The sequence below is a fragment of the Muscardinus avellanarius genome (genome assembly GCF_963383645.1).
Source record: "Muscardinus avellanarius genome assembly, chromosome: 6".
NCBI lineage: Eukaryota > Metazoa > Chordata > Mammalia > Rodentia > Gliridae > Muscardinus > Muscardinus avellanarius.
In genome coordinates, this window is record NC_137791.1 from 136,691,496 (window position 1) to 136,714,968 (window position 23,473).

Genomic DNA, 23,473 nt, shown 5'->3' on the forward strand with positions numbered 1-23,473 from the left:
CTGTGGGCAAGAGAGGCGGTAACACAGAGCCCCCCACCCCAGGACGTGGTCTCCGGGGTGCAAGGGAGAAGAGAGCAGGGCCCAGCCCAGGTCAATGAGACCGCTGGCCAAAAGAGGCCGGAGGGGGTGGAGCACCATTGCTGGGGGAGAAGGCTTTGATGTCCTGCAGCCACGAGGACCAAGGACCACAGACCAGGGGCCAAATACCAGAAATGCTCACAGCTCTGGAGGCGCAGGTGGAATCTGTGCCGCTGAGCTGGACAGGACTCTGCACAGCTGGGCTTCCTCCTGAGGCTCCGGGGAGAACCCGTCCCCACCTTGGCGGGTTCTGGTGCTGCCAAATTCCTCACCTGGGGCTGCGCCTCTCCCACCCACCTGCACATCTCTCTCTTCCCCCTCATAACAACCCCGTGTGTGTGTGTGTGTGTGTGTGTGTGTGTGTGTGTGTGTGTGCGCGCGCGCACACGTGTGTGTACGTGAATGCTCCCCCTCCTGTATAAGGTGGCATATCAGTGTACTTCAGGCCTACCCACGTAACCAAGGTAATCTCCACATCTCCACACTTCAACACTCATATCTGCAAAGATGTCTTTCTTCCTGTAAGGGATAGTCACCATTCTAAGGATTAGGCTGTGGCTGTCTTTGGGGGCAGGGGGACATGCTTACCTTCCCACCGTGCCCAAGTGGAGGTACAGGAAACATCACAGGAAGAGTCTTAGCTGGGCAGTCAGTAGAGAGGGGAAACAGCCCAGCCTCAGCCCCCTCCTCTAAGTGGAGTACAAGAAACATCAGAAAGAGGCCCCATCTTGGCTGGGGTCAGGAAGGGGAGGGCAGTAGCCCAGCCTCAGCCCCCCTCAAGCTTGCCGCTCTTCTCCTTGTGTCCCCCAGGGGGAGGGAGCCTGTGGACACCCTCTATGCAGGCCAGCCCCTAGCTGGGAGAAAGGTGGAAACAGGCAGGGGTGGGTGGGGTGGAGGGCGATTCCCTCTCCAAGCCCAGGCCGCCTTGGGCCCCACCTTCCACTCTCTTCCAGGGGCCAGCACCTCTCTTTCGTGATGCTGATATTTTAATATTAATTCTATATTTGTGCTATTTATTTATTGCCTGTGCCCTGCACATGTGCTTAGCTGAGCTTCTTGAGAGCACAGAGTGTCTGATTTTTTTCCCCCCATCATTTTAACCTCAACTTTGGGCTGAAAATATAGGCTGGCTGGCTGGATTGAGGATGGATGGATAGGTGCATGGATGGATAGACTGATGGGCAGGTGGGTAGACAGATGAATGGATAAATCGATGGATGGATTAGTGGGTGGGTGAGTGGGTTGATGGATGGATGGATGGATTTATGGGTGGGGTAGATGGATAAATGGATGGATGGATGGATGGATTTATGGGTGGGGTAGATGGATAAATGGATGGATGGATGGATGGATGGATGGATGGATGGATGGATGGTTGAATAGGTGGGTTAGAAGGATGGATGGATGGATGGATGGATGGATGGATGGATGGATGGACAGGTGAGTGGGTGGAGGTAGGAATGAATAAATGGATGAGTTCGTGGGTGGGGTAAATGAATAGATGGATGGTTATATAGGTGTGTAGGTGGTGGAGAGATGGATTGGGGTGGATGGTGGGTGGATGGAAGCATGTGTACCTGGATGAAGGTGGAGAGGTAAATGAATGAATTGATGGTGTTTAATTAGATAAATGAATAAATGGACAGATGACAAATCTATCAATAGGATTAAGCAAGTCAGACCCCTCCAACTAGAGGCTCCTGGCTGAGCTGAGCCTTGCTGTCTGCTGTCCCGCATTCCCCTGGATTGGGCGCCCCCCTCTCCCCGCACCTTCCTGTGGACGGCATGTGCTTGTGGGTATTGATAGCACCACTTAGCCTTCCATGTAATTAGAGCAAAGCACAATCACAGAGGCTCATTTTCCTGCAGAAATTGACTGCATTGCAATTGCTCTAATTTATGGTGCCCTGAAAAATTAATGGAGCTGAAATCTTGGTTATTTTCCTTGATCTTTTCTGTAACTATAAGGAAAGAGAAAAGGGAGCAAAGAGGCTTAGTCGTGGTTGTAAAAGGAATGAGGAATTTGGGGAAATTAATGACGATGGCGGCAAGGCTTTAGGTTCAGGGAACTTTATGCGTTTTTAAAGCTCTCTAATTCCCGAGAGCCTGGATGGCGTGTGGGCCAAAGCCAGCTCTGGACTCCAACCAGTCTGGTGTGTCAGGCAGGAGTCTGCAGCAACACGCCAAACGGCACACATCCCCCAGCCCCAGTGGTCTGAGCAACGTGCTTGGGTTACTGGTCCTGGCTTTGCCTTATGGCTGGGGTGGCTGGACGTGGCTCCGGCTGCTGATTCTTTCTGGGAGCATGGTATTCTTATGGTGACCAGAGGGTTGGGGCTGAGCAATCCACCCAGCACTCCAGCACGACAGCTCTGGAAAGTACCTCCTCCAATCTTTGCCCTCCTGACCTCGTGGGAGTGACCCCCTGACTCAGGACTCTAGCTGCAAGGGAGTCCGAGCAATGTCAGTGTTAGCTTGCCAGACTGTGTAGCACAACAGGTGAGTGAGGGGGGAAGGATACTGCGTATCACCAACCACATCCGACTGTCTGCTCTCACGTGCCCCGAGCAGGTCACAAGGGCGGACATAGACACCCTGGTCACAAGGCCCTGCAGCTTCATAGGCGCCAAAGCCCGCTCCCCTCCCTCCTCTCTCAGGGCCTGTCCTTGCTTGGGCACCTGTCCTGCCCTCTGTCCTCCCCTCAGCTCTCCCTGCTGCTGTTTCACTGTGGTTTTGGAGTCTCCAAGGCTGCCTCAGAGCCTGGACAGGCTTCCTGGGTGGCAGCCCAGCGTGCTTTCCTCTAAGGCTCAGCAAACTCATGAGGCCCCCGGGGTCAGGAGGACTCGAGGCCTGGCCTCCCCATCCCGGCTGACATGCTGGAGATACTGCCGTGTACCCGCCCGCCTGCCTTCCTGGTGGGCAGCCTCCTCAGACCCCTGCTTGCAGGCACAGCCACGAGCACTTACTCCTCAATGTAGTTGGACTCACGTTTGTATTTTGTTTAGTTTTATTTTACTTTACTTCCTATTCAAAAGCTTTCCTGCTTGCCAGCACTGTGAGAAATTTATTAGATTCTGGGACCGTCTTTCAGAAATTGAGGGATGCTAAGACACCTTTGGGCGAGCAAATCAAAAAAGCCTTCCTGGAGGAGGTGTCCTGGATTGGGGGTACATGTACACTACTTTCTAGTACAACTTCAGAGTGATAAAGTTGATCGTACGGGGGAGAAAGGAAAGGAAAGCCCCCTGTTCTCCAGCCCTAACTGAAGCCACGTTTGCACGTATCTATGTGGGAGAAAAGATCAACAGGGCTGTCATGATAACAGGTGTGACTTTCAGGAGAGGAAGGTCTTGTCCTTTGGGGTGCGAGGTGCAGACTTCAGGCCTCCTGGGCGCTGTGAGTGTCGGGGGATGCTGAGTTGCCGCTGGCACTCAGACATGGACACCATGTTTACGGCTGTCCCTGACCTCAGACTTCAGACCCTGGGGGAAGTGAGATTTTTCCCTGGGAATAGAACACTGGGAAGCAATGAGAATTTTCCACCTCATTGTGCAACCTTTTATACTGACCACTGGCCTCTGCCTGGACCCAGGGCAAGGAGCACACACCAGTATCTAAGCAGAGAGGGGATTCAACATGCAAGATGGGGTTCTTTCTAAAGAGTGTGCATAGCTGTAGGGGGGAGACTATGGGCAGGAGCCCCAAGAGTGATGCAGCTTGGGAGCCTGCAGCCCTGACCCACCTCGTCTGCCCTTCAGGAGGCTGGACACCAGAAGCCTACTTGACTTACTGAGGTCAAGGACACATGTCAGAGCCAAGATGCAGGCAGCTGTGATGGCCCTTGAGCAGCTGTGCTCCTGGCCAGGGACAATGAGAAGTAGAATCCATCTGCCCCCTACCCACAGCTGCCTCTCCACCCTCTGAGCTGAAGCTTGTGCCCACGACCTACTGCTGGCCACCAGAAGATTCCAAGGGGACAAGAAAGCACCTTATCTCGTTTTTCCCTCCCTGACCTCATGGGGGTAACCCCTGACCCAGGACTTGACCCCTGAGTCTAGCTGCAAGGGAGTCTGAGCAATGTCGGTGTTCGCTTCCCAAACTGTGCAGTGCAAAAAGGTGCCCTGAGTGAGGGAGGAAGGGACTGCAGATCACCAACCAGATCCCTCTACCACGAGAGTCCAGGGCAGAGCAGCTCCCTTCCACGTGAGATACTGGCACATGCTCCTGTGTGCCCACTTTCCCTCCGACCTCACCCTGCTGCTTGGCCTGCATTCCCACCTTACACCAGCTGGCAGGTGTCTCTGCACACGCTCCCTCTGCTCCCGTCCAAGACACCAACCAGGGCAGCTCCAGGCTGCTGTCCACAGGATGCCTGCATGACAGTGACTGAAATGTCCCCGGTATGTTTGTTCTTGTGTATTTTCTGGTGTTTTTTGTTTGTTTGCTTATTTAGCAAAAATGGTCTATTTCTGCAGAAACTGATGGCAGATAGTAAAGTCACCTCCCGTGAGACTGAATTGGAAAAGCTCCATTAAGTTCCAGGACAGGCGCCATAAACACAAGTACAAAGGCGGAGATATGATGATAACATCAGCCATTGGTGCGGAGGCTGTATCACCGCTCCTGGAAACCAATGGCTGCAGACTGTGGGTATGAGTGGCTCTCTCCTGCCTTGCAGATGGGTAAACGGAGACTTTGCAGAGGGGGCCTGGCCTGGGCCACTCAGATAACCCAGGGAAAGGGCGCAAGGTGACCAGTTGTTATGGCTTGAATCCAGAGTGCCCCCAGAAAAGCTCACGTGTTAGCAGTACAGCAAGCTCCGAGGCTGGACGCGGCTGGAAAGGTGGCTGCCTGGGGTGTGGCCTCGGACTGGATCTGTCCCCGGCCGCCCTTGTCTCCTCCCTCTGCTTCCTGGCTGCCATGAGCGACGTAGCTTTCCTCCACCAAGGTTTCTGCCTTGGAGCTGGCCAACTATGGACGGAGCCTCTGAAACTTGAGTCAGAATAAATCTTTTCTCCTCTCAGCTGTTCTTGTTAGGTATTTTGCCCATTGAAATAAAAGAACTAATATACCAGTCATCCTTCCAGAGCACTCCTCACCACAGACACAGATCCGTGGACTCAGGGGTACACGGTGGGGATTGCCGCAGGAAGTCCACACTGTTTGACCTTGAGCAACTTTTCTGCTTCTCTGAGCTTTAGTCCTTCTATCTGCAAAGAGGGAGTCGACCGTCTGGCTGTGTTTGTGGTGTGTCTTTGTATGGATGTGTGTGTACGCGTGTTAAACAGGCTGCAATTGCTAACAGACACTCTCATTAAGGTCCAAACAGAAAAGTAAGTACAACCCCGTGCACAAATGTTTTCTGGTTCCAAATCCTGCCAGGATCCGTGCCACATACTTGATAAGGCACAGGAGTCCCTAGCCCTGGAGAAACGTATGTCCGAGGGATGGAACTTTATTTGAAAGTCCTTTGTAGATATTAAAGGTGAGAGTTTCTTATCACGTACCCCCGAGCAGGGATATGATGATAACATATCATCATAACACAAGGGCCTGTTCCTGTAAATAAAGTTTTATTGGCACACAGCCTTACCACTGGCTTATGCACCATCTCTGGCCACTTTGCTGCTCCAAAATCAAAGACAGATGGTTGCTCGGAGGCTGCCTGGCCTGCAGAGGTGGAAATACTTAACCCCTGGCCCTTCGCAAAATAGGTTTGCAAGCTCTTGCCCCAGAGTCAAATGTGTTCATTCATTTAGAAAACATGCTGTGTGCACTGGGCAGTGAAGGCTCCGGCTCAGCTCTGGTGCAGAAGGGTGAGAGAGGCCAGGGTTGGGAGACCCATGGGCAGTGTGCGGTGTGCAGAAACGTGGGAAGTAAATCCCCCCAGGCCACAGGCTGGGACGTCAGAGGGGCACGTCTCTCCCATAGCGCACGCAGGGCAGGTGGCTGGGGAACACACCTCAGAGATGCAGGCTGCTGAGAGGGGCTGGACTTCAGAGGTGCAGGTGGCAGGTGGTGCTTACCAGTTATGGAGATGCCCTGGGACTTTATCACGCGATTGTATGTGGAGACAGAGCCTTTACAGAGGCCGTTAAAGGTAAATGAGATGACCGAGTCAACCTGTGCAATCTGACTGGTGTTCTTACAAGAAGCGGAGGTCTGCACCCAGACACACAGAGCAGAGATGCCCACTGCCAGCCACAGAGCAATGAGCCTGCCTGCCCACACCTGGAGCCAAGCCTTCTGGCCTCCAGGACCAGGAGAGGATAAACACGTGCCGTTTAACCGTGGTCTGTGGCGTCATGCACGGCAGCCCCTGAGGACCAGTACAGTATCCCATGCAGGAGACATCCAGGACCCAAGCAGGCATCAGGGAGGCCCGTGCATACCTGGGGACCATGGAGTAGTCTTCACCCATCAGAGGGACACTCACACCTCATCAGAGGGAGCTCTGGGGGAAAGGGAGTCTGGGGTACTTACTCATCAGGGGACGAGGATGGAGACTTCCCTGAAAGAGTGGAGTGAGCCAGGTGGCAGGGAGAGGTGGGCTGGCTCCGGGCAGAGGGATCAGCCATGCCCGTGAGGTCCCAGGGGCCACAGCGAGCCCAACGGGTAGCAGCGGCATGAAGAGCTGGGCGCAGGAGGCCCGTGTGTGCGGATGCTCAGCCGGGTTGCCATTCTGCATAGAAGGGTCTGGAGCGGTCAGGGGGCTGTGAGCCCAACTGAGGTGCAGACTCTCAGCCTCTAAGTAGGAAAATCTCTGTAGCCCTGGGTGTTTTCTCCAGGCAGGTGAGACCAATGGGGCGGGGCCTAGCAAAGGTGACTTCAGAGTTAAAGGGACAGGATCTCAATGTCCTTGCCAGGATGACAGAGTATTCGTTCAGAGAACCAGCCAAAGAACTGCCTCCCCAGAAGCCGATGGGGAGTTCTGGGAGAAGCAGCCATCCGGAAGCAGGGACTTGGGGGGCCTTTGCCTCAACCCTCGGGAAGGGGCTCGGGCACGTTTGTGCTCAGTGATGCAGCAGGACATGCCTGCCTTTCTGCAGCTGCAGGGAAGGCTCCTTCCTTCCTGACTCATTCTAGACACACTCAACTGCAGAAGGAGTGAAGGAAGGCATTCAAGTCACAGGACAGACCTGCTGTGACCTACTTATCCTTGGTGCCACATGGCAAGGGTCATTGAACACACACAAGTGCAGCCATGTTGCAGGGTGCCTGGGGCAATCCTGAAGTGTCCCCTTAAGACAGGAATGCAGATTCCCATTTTTAAAAGTGGATAAATTAGCTGGGCGTGGTGGTGCACGCTTGTAATCTCAGCATTTGGGAGGATGAGACAGGAGGATGGTGGTTTGTGGACAGCCTCAGCTGCTTAGTGATGCCCTTTGCAACTCAGTGAGACAAAATTTATGTTTCAAAATAAAGAATAAAAAATAGGGCTGAGGGTGTCGCTCAGAGGTTGAATGTCCCTGGGTTCCATCCCCAGTACCGCAAAAAAGTGGGTAAACCGAGGCTCAGAAGAGCTTTGACACACATGCAAGGTCCTGGGGCTGTGTACAGTGCAGTCTTCTAGGAGCTGGCCCGGCTGGATCCCCAAGACCCCTGGAATAACAGCTCCCCTTGAAAATGTCATGGCCGGGGACATTGTTTTATCACTGGGGAAACTGAGGCCTGGGTATGACGTGGCCACTGGGAAGCAGAGGCCGAGCTCAGCTGGCTGTGTCTTCACATGCACGTCCAGCCCTCCTCGGTCACACAGGCCCACTGCCAGGGTGCCAGAGAGGATGCCTGGAGGCCTGATGTGGCACCAAAGCCTGCCCAGGGGAGACGCCATGGCCGCCCTGCTTAGACCTCTTCCCTAACCCCTACCTCAAAGCTGCAGTCGGAGGCTGTGCCTGCCTCCAGGTCGGTGCCTGCGAGCCTGGCTGTCTCAGCCCGCTGGGAGCGGTGATTTGCGGGGTAGAGTTCTGCTTACTTGGTTTAGGTTCTGGAGGCTGAAGTCCACCAGCATGGGGCAGACATGTCTTCATGGGCAGGGGCCTCCCGTGGGAGACAGGGCAGCCGTCATCTCAGGTGTCCATTCCTCTCCTGATAGAGCCAGCTTCCCTCACTCAGCCCCTCATGGAACCGCGGTCACCTCCCAAATCCCACCCACACGAATCTGAGGGTTTTGTTTCCAACACATGAGCTTTGGGGGGACTTAATCAAACTACAGCCTGGGCCTCACGCTGCCTCAGGCCCAGCACCTGGAGCTACATGCGCCACCTGCCGAGCCTGCCAGGCACCTCGATTTGCGGGGACAGCACCCAGTTTTCCCTCCGCCTGGACAACCTGGGCCTTGGCTGGCTGCGATGCCCTTGACCACCAAGGGCTGGCTGAAGCCGCAGCACTCGCTGTTCAGTGCGGATACCATGCCCCTTGCAGAGGGAGTTTGACACAGGGTTGCTCACAAAACATCGGAAGAGTTGGAGAAAGGAAAGAAAGCAGGTGCCCAGGAATAGACCCAGATAACCCTACTGGCCTGGGCTGGAAGGGGGAGGAAACAGAGAAGCTGGGCACCCTGAGGCCAAGGCACAGCCTCTGCCCCTGCTCAGCACCCTTGGGTCTCCACTGTCCTGCTGGGCCAGCCTGGTTCCCTGTGTTGGGGGCAGTTAGACTCCAGTCCCCTCTTGGCCTGGGGCATAGCCTCTAGCCCCACCCAGGCCTGTAAGGTCATGCTTCAGGGCTCAGGAGCGCCCCTCTGGGAGGCTTACCTGGGTTCCACCTGGAGGATCTTACCCTGGGCTCCCGCCAGGGCCCAGGGAGCCCTCTCTGCAACTTCAGCCCTGGGGCCAGAGCCTATGTACCCACGGGGCCAGACTGATGTTCCTGGGAATCCCTCCCACAGAAGTGGCCGCTCTCCTGGCATCCTGACCTAAGTATTTCTCTCTCGTTTCTGCCTAAAGCTCTACGTGTCGTCTGACCTGGGGAAGAAGTGGACCCTCGTGCGGGAGCGAGTGACCAAGGACCACGTGTTCTGGTGAGAGCCTACCGTGGGCCGTGGGCCTCTCCTGCCTGTGGCCCCCACCCGGAGTCTCTGTCTGCTCCTGCAGGGAGTCCTAGGGGCCATGAGGAGTCCAGGGCTCAACGTCCCCCGGGCCCAGTTTGTACCCGAGCTAGCCGTGTGGCTTCCTACAGCCGAGAGCCCTCCATGGGCCTGTTTCCTCCTAGTGGAAAGAGGTGTGATGTGTGGGCCTGGCATGGTGCCCTCATGAAGTGGGCCTGTTCTTCCCGCTTCCCTCCTCCTGACCCCTGATGGACTGAGCCCTTGGGGTCTGCCCATGGTGGTGGGCTCCCCCCTTCCCTGGTCCAGGGTGTCACCTCCCTGCTGTGTGCCCCAGGTGGGGTCAGCATGGAGACCCGACTTGGATGCACCCAGCCCCAGCCTGCTGAGGGGCCAGGCAGGGAAAGGGGGCCAACGCCACCAGCAATCGCTGGCCTGTGGCTGGTGTCAGTGGTCAGGGGCCAGGGCTGCTGGGCGAGGGTCCCCAGGGGTGGGGCCGGGGGCAGGCAGTGGGGGTTCTGAGCCACACTGGTCTGGGGATCCGGCAGACCTGAGCGCACATCCAGGCCGGGGCCGGGGTGTCCAGCCTTGGCTCTTGGAGAGCTCTCTGGCCAGAGAGAGAGTACAGCCGCAGACGCTGAAAGGGGAATTGGCTATAATTCAAACGTGCTGTTATCTCAGGCAAATCAAATTGTTTCTTCCCTCAAATTCCCCAGGTTGCTCACAGTTATAATGTGGGAGTGATAATCACACCGACAGGTGGCCGCTCGGGGCCGTGGGCTTTCTCCCAGAACTGGTGACAGCCAGCCGATGGGGGCCCATAGGAGGTGGTGAATTCCGCTGTTCTGACAGCATTCCCAGGGAGCGCTTTGTCCCTGTACCGATGGTGGGGATTCCAAGGCTCCTTGTTCTGTCAGGAGCCCGGGCCGCTAAGGTTCTGCAAAGCTACTCACAAAGCAAGTTCATTGCGGGCCCCACAGGGGGGGGGGCAAGGGACATGGCACTGGGGGCTCCGATGCCTCCTCTTGGCAGCCCGGGATACCGTCTTCCCAATGGCCACCAGCCACTTAAGTATGGACTTCCTGCCAGGCACTGGACTGCGGGTCTGAGTGTGTCCTCCAAGGGAGGCCCTACAGTGGCCCCACTGTCCCCTCTATTACAGAGGGGGAAACTGAGGCTCGGAGATGCAAGGACACTTCCCTGGGCCGTGCTGCCCTCTGTAGCAGCCCTGGACTCTGGCTGTGCCTGGTCTGGCCAGTGCCAGGTGTTGGCAGCCCTGCTGGGATGCCCGGCGCCTGCCCCTCACCAGGGGCTTGAGCGTCCCCACTTGTCCCCAGGCTCACCCAGGGACGGCCTCTGCCTTCCCCTGCTTGGCTCCAGTACCTGCCCAGGTGTGGGCAGGAGGTCCTCTAGCAGTGAAAAGTGCCGGAGGGGAGGTGTCCGCGCCTGGGCTGTGACATCTTGAAGGCTGCTGGACCATTGGCAGCAGAGCTTCCTGTGCCAAGAGGGTGTGACCAGCCCAGGCTCTGCACGGTCTCCCAGGGTTCTCGCCCCACACAAGGATTGGGGCGTCCCGGGCACACTGGGGAGGGCTCAGCCACCAAGCAGAGCTCTCCCCGGGGCACATGATGGCAGCCTGACCCCCATCTGCGGGGTGAAAGGCAGGCAGCAGCTGGGCTCTGGGGAGGTCGGAATCCAAGCCATCCCAGTAGGGCTGGGTAGCCTGGGGCCATCGCTCTTCTCCTCCGAGTGCCTGATCTACAAACGAGGCCGGCAGCCCCAGCCTGCTGCCTCCAGGATGGACAGAGGGCCTCCATCAAGCAGCATGTGTTTTATAAATAGTCCTATGGATGGGGGAGAGCCATCACCCCAGCCAGGCTCACTACCCTAGGAGCAGGAGGGCTCTTGGGAGGCTGAGTCCCTGGATCCTCAGACCCGGGGAGGCCACGAGGCCAACAGGGCCGGGGACTCCGCATGGGAGCGTTTGGCAGTCGGTTACTGATGGCAGCCTCGGCCTGTTCTCCTCCAGGGCTGTGTCGGGGGTGGATGCTGACCCCAACGTGGTCCACATGGAAGCCCAGGACCCCGGAGGAGGTAAGCGGGGAGGCCGGGACCTCGCTGTGTTATGATGTTTAATTTTAATGTACTCGCTCTCCCACTGGGGATAAATTGAAGTCACGGATCTCTGCTCCAGTGGAAAAGTCTATTAAGAGGGCGATTTGTTCCGCCCTGAGCACGCGGTGCTTCCTGATCGCTCAGCCCCCGCCCGGAGCTGCCGGGTGCCGGCGGGGTGCAGGGCCTCCCTGTGCCCCCCACACTGGAGCAGGGCCCGGCCACCCCACCCAGCCAGCTGTAAACCACGGAGCCCACGTCCTGGCATGCTGAGGAAGGCCTTCCTGCTCCTGTGGGAGGAGCTCGGTCACAGGACCGTGGGGAGGTCTACAGCCACGGGGACTCGTATAGCCATGGAATGTTCTGAACCTCGGGGTGTTTGGGACATGAGAGATGAGAGAAGCACAGGGTTTACCATCCAACAAACACTTGAAGTCCCCAGGCCAGGCCGGGCCCAGGGCTGATCCTGCTGGGGACACAGCCACGAGCAAGAGGGGCCCTGCCCTGGGTCTAGATCCCTGTAGACGCAGCGAGACCCTGGCGTGGCAGGGAGGACTGGGAGGGGTGGCCCCACGGGCCACTTGATGGCCACGTCCACCTGGCCCGTCCTCCTGGGCGGGGCCGTCCCCAAGGGAGACCTGGGCAGCTTAGATCCTTCCCACAGCTTGCGTCCTGGGGTAGAGGGATTCCAGCAGCTGCAATCTGTGCATAAAAAGCCCCCAGGACTGAGTGCAGGAGGGGAGACCGGTGCCACCCACCCCGGCAAAGCCGCCTCATTCCCACCTGGGAGTGGAGGAAGCCTGCGGAGCCTCAGGGCCGGCTCTCAGCATCTGGTCCCACCTCCCGCTCTCCGGCCCCTACTGCCCTTCAGCCAGCTGACCACCTGCCCCCGCTGTCACCCCAGGGGTGGTGCTCTGCCCAGTCCTCCCGGCTCCTCTCCATCGCCCAGGCCACCCTGCTAGCCCCTCCTCTGGGCTTCACAGTGCCCGCCCTCCTTGGACACCACTTGGGGCTGGTCCACTCACCCAGTCCCCAGGAGCGCTGCCCAGTGCACACACCTGGCCGATGCCGCAGCCACCTGAGCAGACCCCACACGCCGACCCCTTGAGGGCCAGCAAGATGTCCACTGCCCGCCTCGCCCACGGCGGCCTCCTCGGTCGGCCTGTCTGCTCTCCAGAGCGCAGCTGGCTCTGCACACGCCAGCCCAGTGTCCACGTCCGGCCTCAGGCATAGCTGTGTGGCGACAGCGTCTCAGCACATGTGACAGGTGGCCTTCGCATGGAGGGCTGGGGCCTGGAGCGCAAGACCAGGCAGGCGGGTGAGGGAATGAGTGCGCAAGGTGGTGAGCCCATGAGCGAATGAATGATGGAGTGAGTGAGTGAGTGAATGAATGAGCGAGTTAATGAATGAGAAAATGAATGATGGAGTGAGAGAATGAGTGAATTAATGAATGAGTGAGTGAATGAGTGAATGAATAAATTGGTGAATGAGTGAGTGAATGAATGAGTGAATGAGTGAGTGAATGAATGAGTGAGTGAATGAGTGAGTGGATGAGTGAATGAATAAATTGGTGAGTGAATGAGTCCATGAGTGAATGAACGATGGAGTGAGTGAGTGAGTGAATGATTGAATGAATGAGTGAGTGAGTGAATGAGTGAGTGAGTGAATGAATAAGTGAGTGAGTGAGTGAATGAGCAAATGAATGATGGAGTGAGTGAATGAGTGAATGAGTGAATGAGTGAGTGAATAACTGAGTGAGTGAATGAATGAAAGAGTAAATGAATGAATGAGTGAATGAATGAAAGAGTAAATGAATGAATGAGTGAATACATGAGTGAATGAATGAAAGAGTAAATGAATGAATGAGTGAGTAAATGAATGAGTGGATGAGTGAATGAGTGGATGAGTGAGTGAGAGAGCGGATGAGTGGGTGTGTGGGCAGGCAGATGGGTGCCAAGGCCCTGGCGGCCACGGCTCTGGCTCCCACAGGCCTCCGAAGGCCTCCACAGCGCAGGGGTGCTGCGTGCACGCCGGGCCGTGGCCCTGGACTCCTGGCTCCTGAGTGCCGTGTCCGCCGCAGCTCGGTGCAGAGCGGTGACGCGCGTCGCCTGTGCAGGGACCCGAGGCCGGCGCCTTGCCGTGCGTGGCAGCGTGGTCGAGGACTCAGGGCTCCCACAGCCGGGCCTGCCCCGTGCCGCCCTCGGGCCGCGCCCCTGGCTTGTGGCCTCCGCGCGTCCCGCTGTGGCCGTGGCAGTACCCACTCCCGGCTCCCCACCTGGAGAGGAGCCTCCTGCGCTCCAGGCTCCCTCCTGGCCACACACATGAGCAGACGAGATGGCTCCATGCTGGGCAGACGGAGCGCCAAAGCCCGGGATCAGAGGTACTTGACATAAAAGTAGCCGCTGTCTGGCCACATGGGATCTGATTTGCTCAGCCTAAATATTTGACCGACTGAAAGCTTTTGCGTCAAGCTTTGGGGACAAGGACACACAGCGGCCCTGCCCCCGCCCCGTCTAGCGCCGCCCTCCATGGGTGATGCTGCCCGGCGTTTTCCCAGGCCCTCCCAGGTGACGGGGCTCCTCCCAGCGTGCTCCTGGTCAGTGCGAGCGGCCTGGCAGGCAGCAGTGGCGCCGTCACACAGCAGAGCTCCACACATCCAAGCCCACCAACCAGCCGACCTACAGGGTGGAGGAGGGCGCTGGCGCCAGCGGCTTGGGCTAATCACAGGCACGGGCGCCTCTGCTGCTTGGTCAGCCGCAGTCTGACAGTCTGAACCCTGGTGTCCCACGCGCCATGTGGCCGCTCTCATCTCCCTGCAGGCTTTCAGTACATCACCTGCCGGATCCAGAACTGCTCGGCTCAGACGCTGACAGCGCCATTCCCCGGCCCCATCGACCAGGGCTCGCTGACCGTGCAGGACGAGTACATCTTCTTTAAGGTGCGTCGCTCGGGGCTTCTGCAGTTAGCAACTGGTGACACGGTGCGTGAGCCGCTCCGGGGAATGGAATCCTTCAGAAAGAGGCATAAAACGCTGTTTCCTCTTAAGTGCCGTGTGGCAGGCCGTGTCCCCACATCGTGACTGCCCTGCCGGCAGCCCCAGAAAGTCCTCCAGTTCACCAGTCCTTGGTCTCCGAGTGTCGTCCACCCCACAGATGCCCACACCAGCGTCCCCACACCCAACTCACTCTGCCCGTGTGCTCTCCTCGGTGCCTGGGTGGCAGATCAGAGCTGTTTCTGGTCCTTGTCTGTGGCTTCTGGCCACCAGCTGTCCACCCTCAGTGACCAGGACCCTGCTGCCAGTTCCCCTGGTGCCCCGCGTCACAGGCGCGGCCACCCCCAGCTCAGCAGTGACATGGCCCAGGCCAGTTCAGAAACCCCCCTGAGCAGCTATTCAGTCAGTGGCTTGATTGCCCTGTGGGTGGGGAGCTGAGCCCTGCCCAGACAGCTTCACCCTGTGCCCAGCTCCAAACACGCTAACTCCATAGAGCCAGAGGCAGGGACCTCTGTCCCCACCCACCTGCCTCGTTCTGCCCCCAGGACACAAGATTCACGTGCAGGCCCTGCCCTCTCCCCAGAGGCCTCCCAAGGGCCTGTCAGAGTGTGCTAAGGGTCACCATGCCGGCAGGCTGGTACAGGCTGGGCCACTGCAGCCCTTGAGGGCAGCAGACCGGAGCCTCTGCCCCCGGGCCATGATGGCTGCCTCATTCCTGCCTGCACCCGGGACCCCACGCTCCCTCTCCACGGGCTTTGGACTGCTCTGCCTTCACACCTGTGTACTGACCTGTGAAATGGGTGGACAAGCTCACCCCAGATGCGGCAGCAGTCACCGCTAGGAAAAGGCCCACAGATCCCAGAGGACACCCCAGCTAAACCTGGACCGCTCTTACCTGCTGTGGCTACCCACGGGCTCCACCCAAGGCTCCAGGTCCCTCATTCTGAAAAGGCGACAATTTGAAAGAGAACAGAGTCACCAGGTGCCCAGTGGCCTCTCACTGCCCCGCTGTCACCACACTCCGTCTTTTGGAGACACTGGGCAGAATGTGCTCCTAAGGCAAGCCCACCTCTAACCATGAGCCCCACCCCCAACCACAAGCTCCCCTCCTCGTCCAAGCCCCACCCCTAACCACTAGCCCCACCCCTAGCCCAAGCCCCACCCCTAACCACAAGGCCCACCCCTAGCTACAATCTCCACCCCTAACCACAAGCCCCACTCCTAGCCAAAGTCCCACAACTAACCACAAGGCCCACCCCTAACCACAAGGCCCACCCCTAGCCCAAGCCCCGCCCCCAGTAGACTGGCCGTGGGCGGGGCCCCAGTCTCCAAGGCTGGTTCCCCAGGTGCCCAGCAGAAGGCCAAGCTGCCTCCGCCGTCTTGCCCTCACTGACCATCCACCCACAGCTCCCCAGTGCCCTCCACAGTGAACGCAGACTGGTCAGGTCAGGCTCTGCTTCTCCTGTCCTGGGTGCAGACGCTGAGAAGGGGCGGCAGCTCCCATGGCCCCCTCTGAGACATCCCCCCTCCCACCTGTTCAATGGCCATAGTATCCAACGGTGAGGCTCTTCCTTCTGCAGGAGCAGGCGCTGCCTCCTCCAGGAAGCCCGCCTGGCCTCCCCACCCCAGGGGCCCTTCCCCGAGCTCCCAGGACCAGTGCTTCCAGGGTCACAGAACCCCTACTCAGGGGGCCCTGCAGGCAGCACCCCAAGACCTCAGGGTGCCCCCCTCAACGGCAGTCCTCCAGGAGGGTCCGGTACCCGCAGCAGCCCTGCCTGTGGTGAGGGGCCACGGTGACCAGCGCCAGGATGGCAGCATGCAGCATCCTCCCATGATTCCCTGGTGCTTCCGGGATGCCAGCCCCACGGCTGGCCACCCAGCAGGGGCCTCAGAGCGTCAGCGAGGCTCACTGCCCGGAAGCCTCGCCCTGGCACGTCTGCCTGCCAGGGAGAGGGAGGGGAGAGGGTGGCGCCGGCTCAGGGTCCGTGTTCCTCATCTGTAAACCCAGGGCATCGTGGGGGGACCCTGCAGAGCCTGGCTCAGGGCTCAGAGGAGGCTCCTGCTTTGAATTTTGCCTTCCGGGCCAGGCGTGGTGGTCCACGCTTGTAACCCCAGTACTTGGGAGGCTGAGACAGGAGGATCAAAGGTTCAAGGCTAGTCTCTGCTACTTAGTGAGGCCTCTGCAACTTAGTAAGACCCTGTTTCAAAGTAAAGAAAATAGGGCAGGGGCTGGGGCTCATCTGCAGCACTAGGGACGGAACCCAGGGGCATTCTACCTCCAAGCTACACCCCCAGCCCTATTTTTTTTTAGTCTTTTTTATTTTGAAACAGGGTCTCACTGAGTTGCTGCCGTGGGCCTCACTAAGCAGCTGAGGCTGTCCGTGAACCAGGACCCTCCTGTCTCAGCCTCCCCTGGGATTACAAGCCTACACCACTGCCTGGCTCTCCACCTTGTTTTTAATTCAGATGCAGCAGATAAGGTTAAAAAGCACGGGGAAAGAGGTTAGTTTTCAGGGAAGGCAAGGCAGGAAGGCTTCCTGGAAGAAGGGCTTTGATATGGGGCTTTGAAGGACGAAAAGGAGTCTCCATTTGGGCAGCGCGTTCCCGCCGCTGAACACCGCGCTTTTCATTCCTGAGAGCCTTGCAGGGAACCAAGTCCCGCTAGTCCAGTTTCTTTCCTCCTCTTAGGCAACTTCAACCAACCGGACCAAACACTACGTCTCCTACCGCCGCGGTGATTTTGTCCTAATGAAGCTGCCCAAGTACGCGCTGCCAAAGGTGAGGGGGCCCCGCGCGCCGGCGCCGCGGCCGGCTCGGAGCCCGTGCTGCCCGCCCGGCCCTGGACTCCCGCTCAGGTGCTCAGGTGCCCAGGCCGGGACGGGCAGGGACAGGTGTGACCGTGCCACCTCCAAACCCGGCCCCCACACCCTCCACTGCCGCCGCCCGGCCTCCGGCCAGCCTCAGGACCCTGCTCCCACCCCCACCCTGCCGGCGCTGGGCGTTCAGAGAGGCTGAGTAACCAGCTGGCGGTCACACAGCTGTTAGACACAAGAGCAGGTCCCGGCGAGACCAAGGCCTGCCCTGGCGCTCTTCCTCCAGAGGCCTCGGGGCTGCTCCGGGATCTCCATCCCCTGTGTGTAATCTAGAGTAATGGGAGGAGCCTCCCTTACCCTATGCACGGGCCTGAGCTGGGCCGGGCCGGGCTGCAGCTGAGAACCCGTTGCCCGCGTTCCTGCTCTTGTGGGGTTTGCAGAATCGGTTGGCAGACAGCCAGGGAGACAGACAGACGTGTGGAGTAATTACCCATTGTGATTTGTGCTGTGTAGGGAACAGAGGTAAAGAGTAATGGGTGTGTGTGTGTGTGTGTGTGTGTGTGTGTGAGAGAGAGAGAGAGAGAGAGAGAGAGGGAGGGAGAGAGAGAGACGCCTACTTAAGCCTAGCAGCCAGGCAAGACTTCTGTAGGCACATTTTATCTGAAGTCCAAGGATGGGAATAAAGTTGCTTTGGGAGGAGCATGGGGTGAGTCCTCAGGTGGAGAGCAGTACCTGTGCAAAAGTCCTGGGGCAGAGAGTGGGGCCCCAGAGATAGCAGCTGTGGGCCTCTGAGCCAAGGGGCTGCAATGGTTCTAAGCCAGAAATGGGCAAAGTCCTTGAAGGCTTTTATTAGCAGCTCTTCTTTTTTTTTCTTTTTGTTTGTGGTACTGGGGTTCCTGGAAGCCCCTCCGGGCTACACTCCCAGACCTATTTTATACTTTTTATTTGGAAGCATGGCTGGCTTCGAACCTGTGTGATCCTCCGGTCTCTGCCTCCCAAGCGCAGGGATTATAAGCGTGCGCCACTACGCCTGGCCAGATCTTTTTAAAAAAAAAAAAAAGAAAGAAAGAAAAAATTATCTGGGTGTGGTAGCACACGCTTGTAATCCCAGCATTTGGGAGGCTGAGACAGGAGGATCGTGTTCGTGGACAGCCTCAGCTACTTAGTGAGTCCCTGTGCAACTCAGTGAGACCGTTTCAAAGTAAAGAATAAAAAAGAGGGCAGGGGGTGTAGAGAGCCCAGCAGCGCCCTGGGGTCCCTGGGGCGCAGACCTCTCCGGGTCTGAGGCCTTCCCTGGCACCGCTCTGGGTTGTGTCCTGAAAAGCCCCTGTCTGGCCCTTGACCCAGCTGGAGCCCAGCCGCCCTGGACCCTGTGTGCTGCGGCCGGCTTGGGGCTGGGCAGGGCCAGGCCAGGCCCTGCCTCCCAGGGTGTCCCAAGGAGCCTGTGGCCCCAGCTCCTGACCTCATGACCTTCAGCAATGGCCACGTGTGCCTGGCTCTCCTGAGTCACCCAGGCCGGCCAGCCGCTGCCTCTCGGCTCAGCAGCGCCACAGCTTGCCTTCGCGCCGAGGACTTGGAGAATGGGCTAATTGAATTTCCTAATCAGATTGTGTTGTTTTATGGTGAATTTGTAATTTTTGCCTGTTTCCTCCCCGCAAACCACCTCCCCGCCCCCTCTCTCTTTTTCAATGGCCTGAGAACAAGAGTAATAGAGGTGGCGGGCTCTCCCCGGCCTCCCTCCCTGTCCGCCATCCCTGTCCGCCATCCCTGGCCACAAGCCCAAGGGACTGACTGTAGCGGGATCGTCCGCAGGGCTCCCCGTCCCCAGGGCTGCTTCCTCCCGACACCCTGGACCTGTCTGTAAGGACTCTTATACGTGACGCCCTTTCTAAACGGCTGCAGAACTTTCGGCGGAAGAGACTGGACCTTATTTAGCTGAGCCGGGGTCTTGAGTCCGGGGTCTTGAGTCCTTGTTTAGTGGAGTCCGGTGTAGACCTCGGGTTATTTCTATTTTTGTAATTATGAAGTGTTACAATGAACATATCTGTGCCTGCAGGTACTTTTTAATTTTCTCAAGGTAAAGTCCGCCCGCCCTTGTGGTGAAGGCTGGAGACCCGTGGGGCCCGTGGGGCTCGGCCGCCTCTAGGGGCCGCAGCCTCCCCCCACCCCGGATAGGGCAGGCGAGTTTGGGCGCACCTCTGCCAAGTTCTGTGTTTTATCATGTTCCTCAGTTTCCCTTCACTGTTAAAAGATGAAATGCGAGCTGGCGTGGCGGCGCACGCTTGTCATCCCAGCATTCGGGAAGCTGAGACCAGAGGATCGCGGTGCGTGGACAGTGAGGCCCTTTGCAACTCAGTGAGACCCTGTTTCAAAATAAAGAATTAAGCCGGGCGTGGTGGCGCACGCTTGTAATCCCCGCGCTTGGGAGGCAGAGACAGGAGGATGGCGCAGGTTCGAAGCCAGCCGCGCGCGCTGGCTTAGGAGACCCTGTTTCCAAAAGTGAAAATGTAAAAATAGGTCTGGGAGTGTAGCCCGGAGGTAGAAGGGCTTCCAGGAACCCCAGTACCACCAAAAACAAACAAACAAACAAACAAACAAACAAAAAATACCAAAAAAAATAAAGAATTAAAAATAGGGCTGAGGGTGTAGCTCAGAGGCAGAATGCCCCTGGGTTCCATCCCTAGACCCACAAAAAAAAAAAAAAAAGAAAAGAAAAGAAAAGAAAGACACCATTTTGCGATTATAACTTCCCTACCTATGAAAGCTCTACAGGGCAAATAGCTTTTATGGTGTCAATATCTTTTGCTTGAATTGTTTGCTTGTAATGATTAAAAAGAAAAACTACCCAAGTTCCCTAACCAAGGGAAAAAATATACCCAAGGTAATAAACAGAAAAGAAAACCCAGATGATCCTGGATCATGTATAAACATCCACAAGAACATGGTAAATGCAAGTTAACTTCATAGTCGCTATTCCTGTATTTGAATAAAGGTATTTAAAGTTAAATAAAACGGATAGGCCCTAAGAGAGGAGGCAGCGATGCCAGGGAGAAGGCGGGCAGGAAGCCCGGGTCTGCCTCCTCCGGACAGCCCGGCACCGGCAGAACTTGCCCGTGTCCCCATCCTGTGTCCAGTCGCTCTGGAGCTCTGGAGTCTGTCCTGCGGCCTGCAGCCTCTGGGCTTTGTGGACCCAGCAAGGTAAAGCTTGCTGATTTTAGCTTTCAGTCTGGAAGCTGCGGCTCATCCCGCCCTCTTGCCCGGCTTCCAGGGCACTTAAAGGGCCAGGCCTTCCCTGTCATCTCCTCCCTTTTTTCCTTCTGGGAGCCAGACATTTAAGGACCAGGACACTCAAAACTAGGCCATCTATTCCAGTAGACGTAAGATGTCAAGGTACCTTTCCAGGGAGAAGTGCAGGCTCTGAGAAGAACCTGTGTTCATGGGTCAGCCTGAACCTCACTACAGAGCCAGCCGGCCTCTGCTAAGAATGAAAACTATATATATATATAATGTAAACTACATATAAATATAACTATATATAAACATAAATATAAATTATATCTTGATTCTGATAAGAATGAAAACTATAGCCAGGCACAGTGATGTATCACTGTGATCCCAGTACTTGGGAGGCCGGGACAGGAGAATCACAGATTTGAGGCCAGCCTCAGCAACTTAGTAAGACCCTCAGCAACTTAACAAGACCCTGTTTCAAAATAAAATATAAGCCAGGCGTGGTGGCGCGCACTTGTAATCCCGCGCTTGGGAGGCTGAGACAGGAGGATCGCGCAGGTTCGAAGCCAGCCTCAGCTACTTAGTGGGGCTCTCAGCAACTTAGTGAGACCCTGTTTCCAAATAAAATATAAAAAGTAGGTCTGGGAGTATAGCCCGGAGGTAGAAATCTTCTGGGTTCCGCCCCAGAAACCACCAAAAAATAAAATATAAAAAGGATTGGGGTATAGCTTAGAGGTAGAACACCACTGGGTTCAATCCCTAGTGCCCCCCTCAAAAAGGCCAACTCTGGTGAAAGGCGTCGTCTAATTTTCAGAGTTCTCGTCTCATTCATTTTACATGTCCAGTTTTCAACAGTAAAATCCCGAGGCACACAGAGAAACGGGACAGCAGGACCTGTGCGCGAGATAAACAAAAATAGATCAGCAGAGAGGCTCTGAGGAAGCCGGGGGCCGCGGGACTCACTCAGATACGGCACCCGGAGAACCGAAGGCAGGGGCGGGGGGCAAGAAAACAGCCTGCGGACAAAGCAGAAATGCCAATGCAGAGACCGGAGCGTGAGGAGGATGCGGACATTGTGAGAACAGTAATTGGAGAGAAAATTCACTAGGGGGATTTCACAGGCCGATTAGGGCCGGCAGAGGAACCTGAAGACGGGACAACCGACGTGACCTGGTCTGAGGAACAGACGGCGGGAGAGGAGGCGCCGGGCCCACGGGGAACTTGTGGACGTCACCGAACAGACCAACAGACACATCGTGGGCGCAGGAGGAGAGGGGAAGGGCGGGGAGGTGGTTTAAAGAAATAACAGCGGCGTCTTCCCAGACCGATGAGACACAGAGCAGAAGTACCTAAAAAGGCCAGCCAACTTCAGATAGGATAAACACAAAACCCCACGCAAGACACCTCTCGATTCAGTCATTAGAAGCCAAAGACAATAATCCTGAAAGTGGCGAGAGAGAAGTGACCCGTCGCGCACCAGCAGCCCTCGCGAGGGTGAGCCGCAGGTTTCTCAGCAGGAGCCCCGGAGGCCAGAGCAGGAGCCGTATATTCAGAACGCGACGGCAGCGAGTTCCTCAGCTGTGGTGCTGTGGGCAGGACGCCTGGCAGGAGAAAGACCCGGGAGGAAAGGCCTACTTTGGCTTATGTTTCAGAGGTTCAGTCCATGACCGGCTGGCTTCAAGAAAGCAACATGATGGCAGAAGGGAGAAGTGAAGGGGAGCTAGTCAGCTCAGAACCGAGAGAGGGAGGGGGAGGGGAGGGGAGGGCCCCAGGACAAAATATAGCTTCCTGGGGGGACATTTTTTGACCCAAACCATGGCAGCAGTGTTGGTTCATTCAACTTCCATGAATTGTATACAAAGATCTAGGGATGAATTTCTCTTATTTAGTGCTTACTAAAACTGTTTTTAACTTTTGCATACATATATATGTATGTGTGCGCACATACATAATACATACATGTATAACTATACACATATAATTTTGCCTGCTTGCCGCTCCACCCTTTTGCTCTGATGACCTTGTTTTTCAGAGTAACTGAGGAAACTCTCAGAGGCCTCCCAGCGTGCATTCTGCATTTCTCTGAGTCCAGAAACCCCAAGTTTTAGCCTTCCTGGCAGCTACATGAGGTATCAATGGGGTTATCATATGAGACTTCCGAGAGCTCCCTGGTAAGGCCCAGGTGTTCTCCACTCCCTTCCCTTTCTTGCTACCTGTGTGTCAGTACAGTGTCTGGGGGCCATGAGGATGGGGGCCGTGTCATGAAACAGTGATGACCTTGTGTGGCCCTGGTGACTGTCAAGCCTCCACTCTGGATTCTTCTGGACTCTCTTAGCAGCAGAAATGAGTGTCCATCCTTTTTAGCTGCCTCCCCTTTGTCCAGTGTTTGTTATTTACAGCAAACCTAATTATACCTGGTAACACTTATTGACCAGCAGGTGTTCCCTCCTACATATCTCCCTGGGCCACACAGATACGTACACATAGACGTGAGAGTTTTCCGTGTCCTTCAGCGACAGAGTTGAGGCGTGTTCTGCTTTCCTTCTTTAAAAAAAAAAAAAAGAAGCAAAGTAAATGCAATGTTTTTGCAAGACTTGTATAGTATTTATTAGTCTGTAACCAGCAAGGATTTAAACAACCTGTCTCCATACCCTTATACATAGAGCGAGGTGAGCTGCTGGGGGAAGGAGTTCGCGTAAACTTTCAGGACATCCACTTAACAGCATGTACCGAGCACTTTAAAAATGTCCCTAGTCTCCAATTCAGCAGTTTCCTTTTTAGAACTTATGTTAAGGAAATGACCCAAGAGGCAGGCTTTCTGTGTAAGAGCATCCGTGACCATCTTGTGGTGAGGTTGGAGGCTGAAGGCTTAGCCGCAGGGAAGCTCTTCGATGAAGCACTATGCGTCTACAAACGGCATATCATGTGCTCATGAAAAGCGGGGCTCATAAACAGTCTTCAGGGCAGGGGAGGTGCCTCCCGTGTAGTGAATGGGCACGCTGTAACCAGGCCTGAGAAGACCTGCGAACCGCCCTGGGGGAGCCCCAGCTAAGCGCTTCACACGTGCACCGCGCTCTGGAGGGGCGCGGCAGGTGACCGAGGCTTGTCACACGTTCGTCACTGTGTCCCAGACTCTGAGGCCACGCACGCATTGGCCCACGCACAGAGGAGGCCGTGTGTGAATTCACACCAGCCTTCCACGTA

At 56.5% G+C, this 23,473-nt stretch overlaps 1 protein-coding gene across 1 annotated transcript in view; it reads left to right on the forward strand.

Moving 5' to 3' along the window:
• Positions 1 to 23,473, forward strand: part of SORCS2 (sortilin related VPS10 domain containing receptor 2) — a gene marked incomplete at both ends in the record, with an annotated part of 417,103 nt that overhangs the window by 343,370 nt on the left and 50,260 nt on the right. Inside the window, 4 exons of the mRNA XM_080697785.1 lie at positions 9,024 to 9,097; positions 11,151 to 11,215; positions 14,053 to 14,171; positions 16,914 to 17,003. Of these exons, the coding sequence (XP_080553911.1) occupies positions 9,024 to 9,097; positions 11,151 to 11,215; positions 14,053 to 14,171; positions 16,914 to 17,003 (348 nt within the window). The remainder of the gene's footprint in view (positions 1 to 9,023; positions 9,098 to 11,150; positions 11,216 to 14,052; positions 14,172 to 16,913; positions 17,004 to 23,473) is intronic.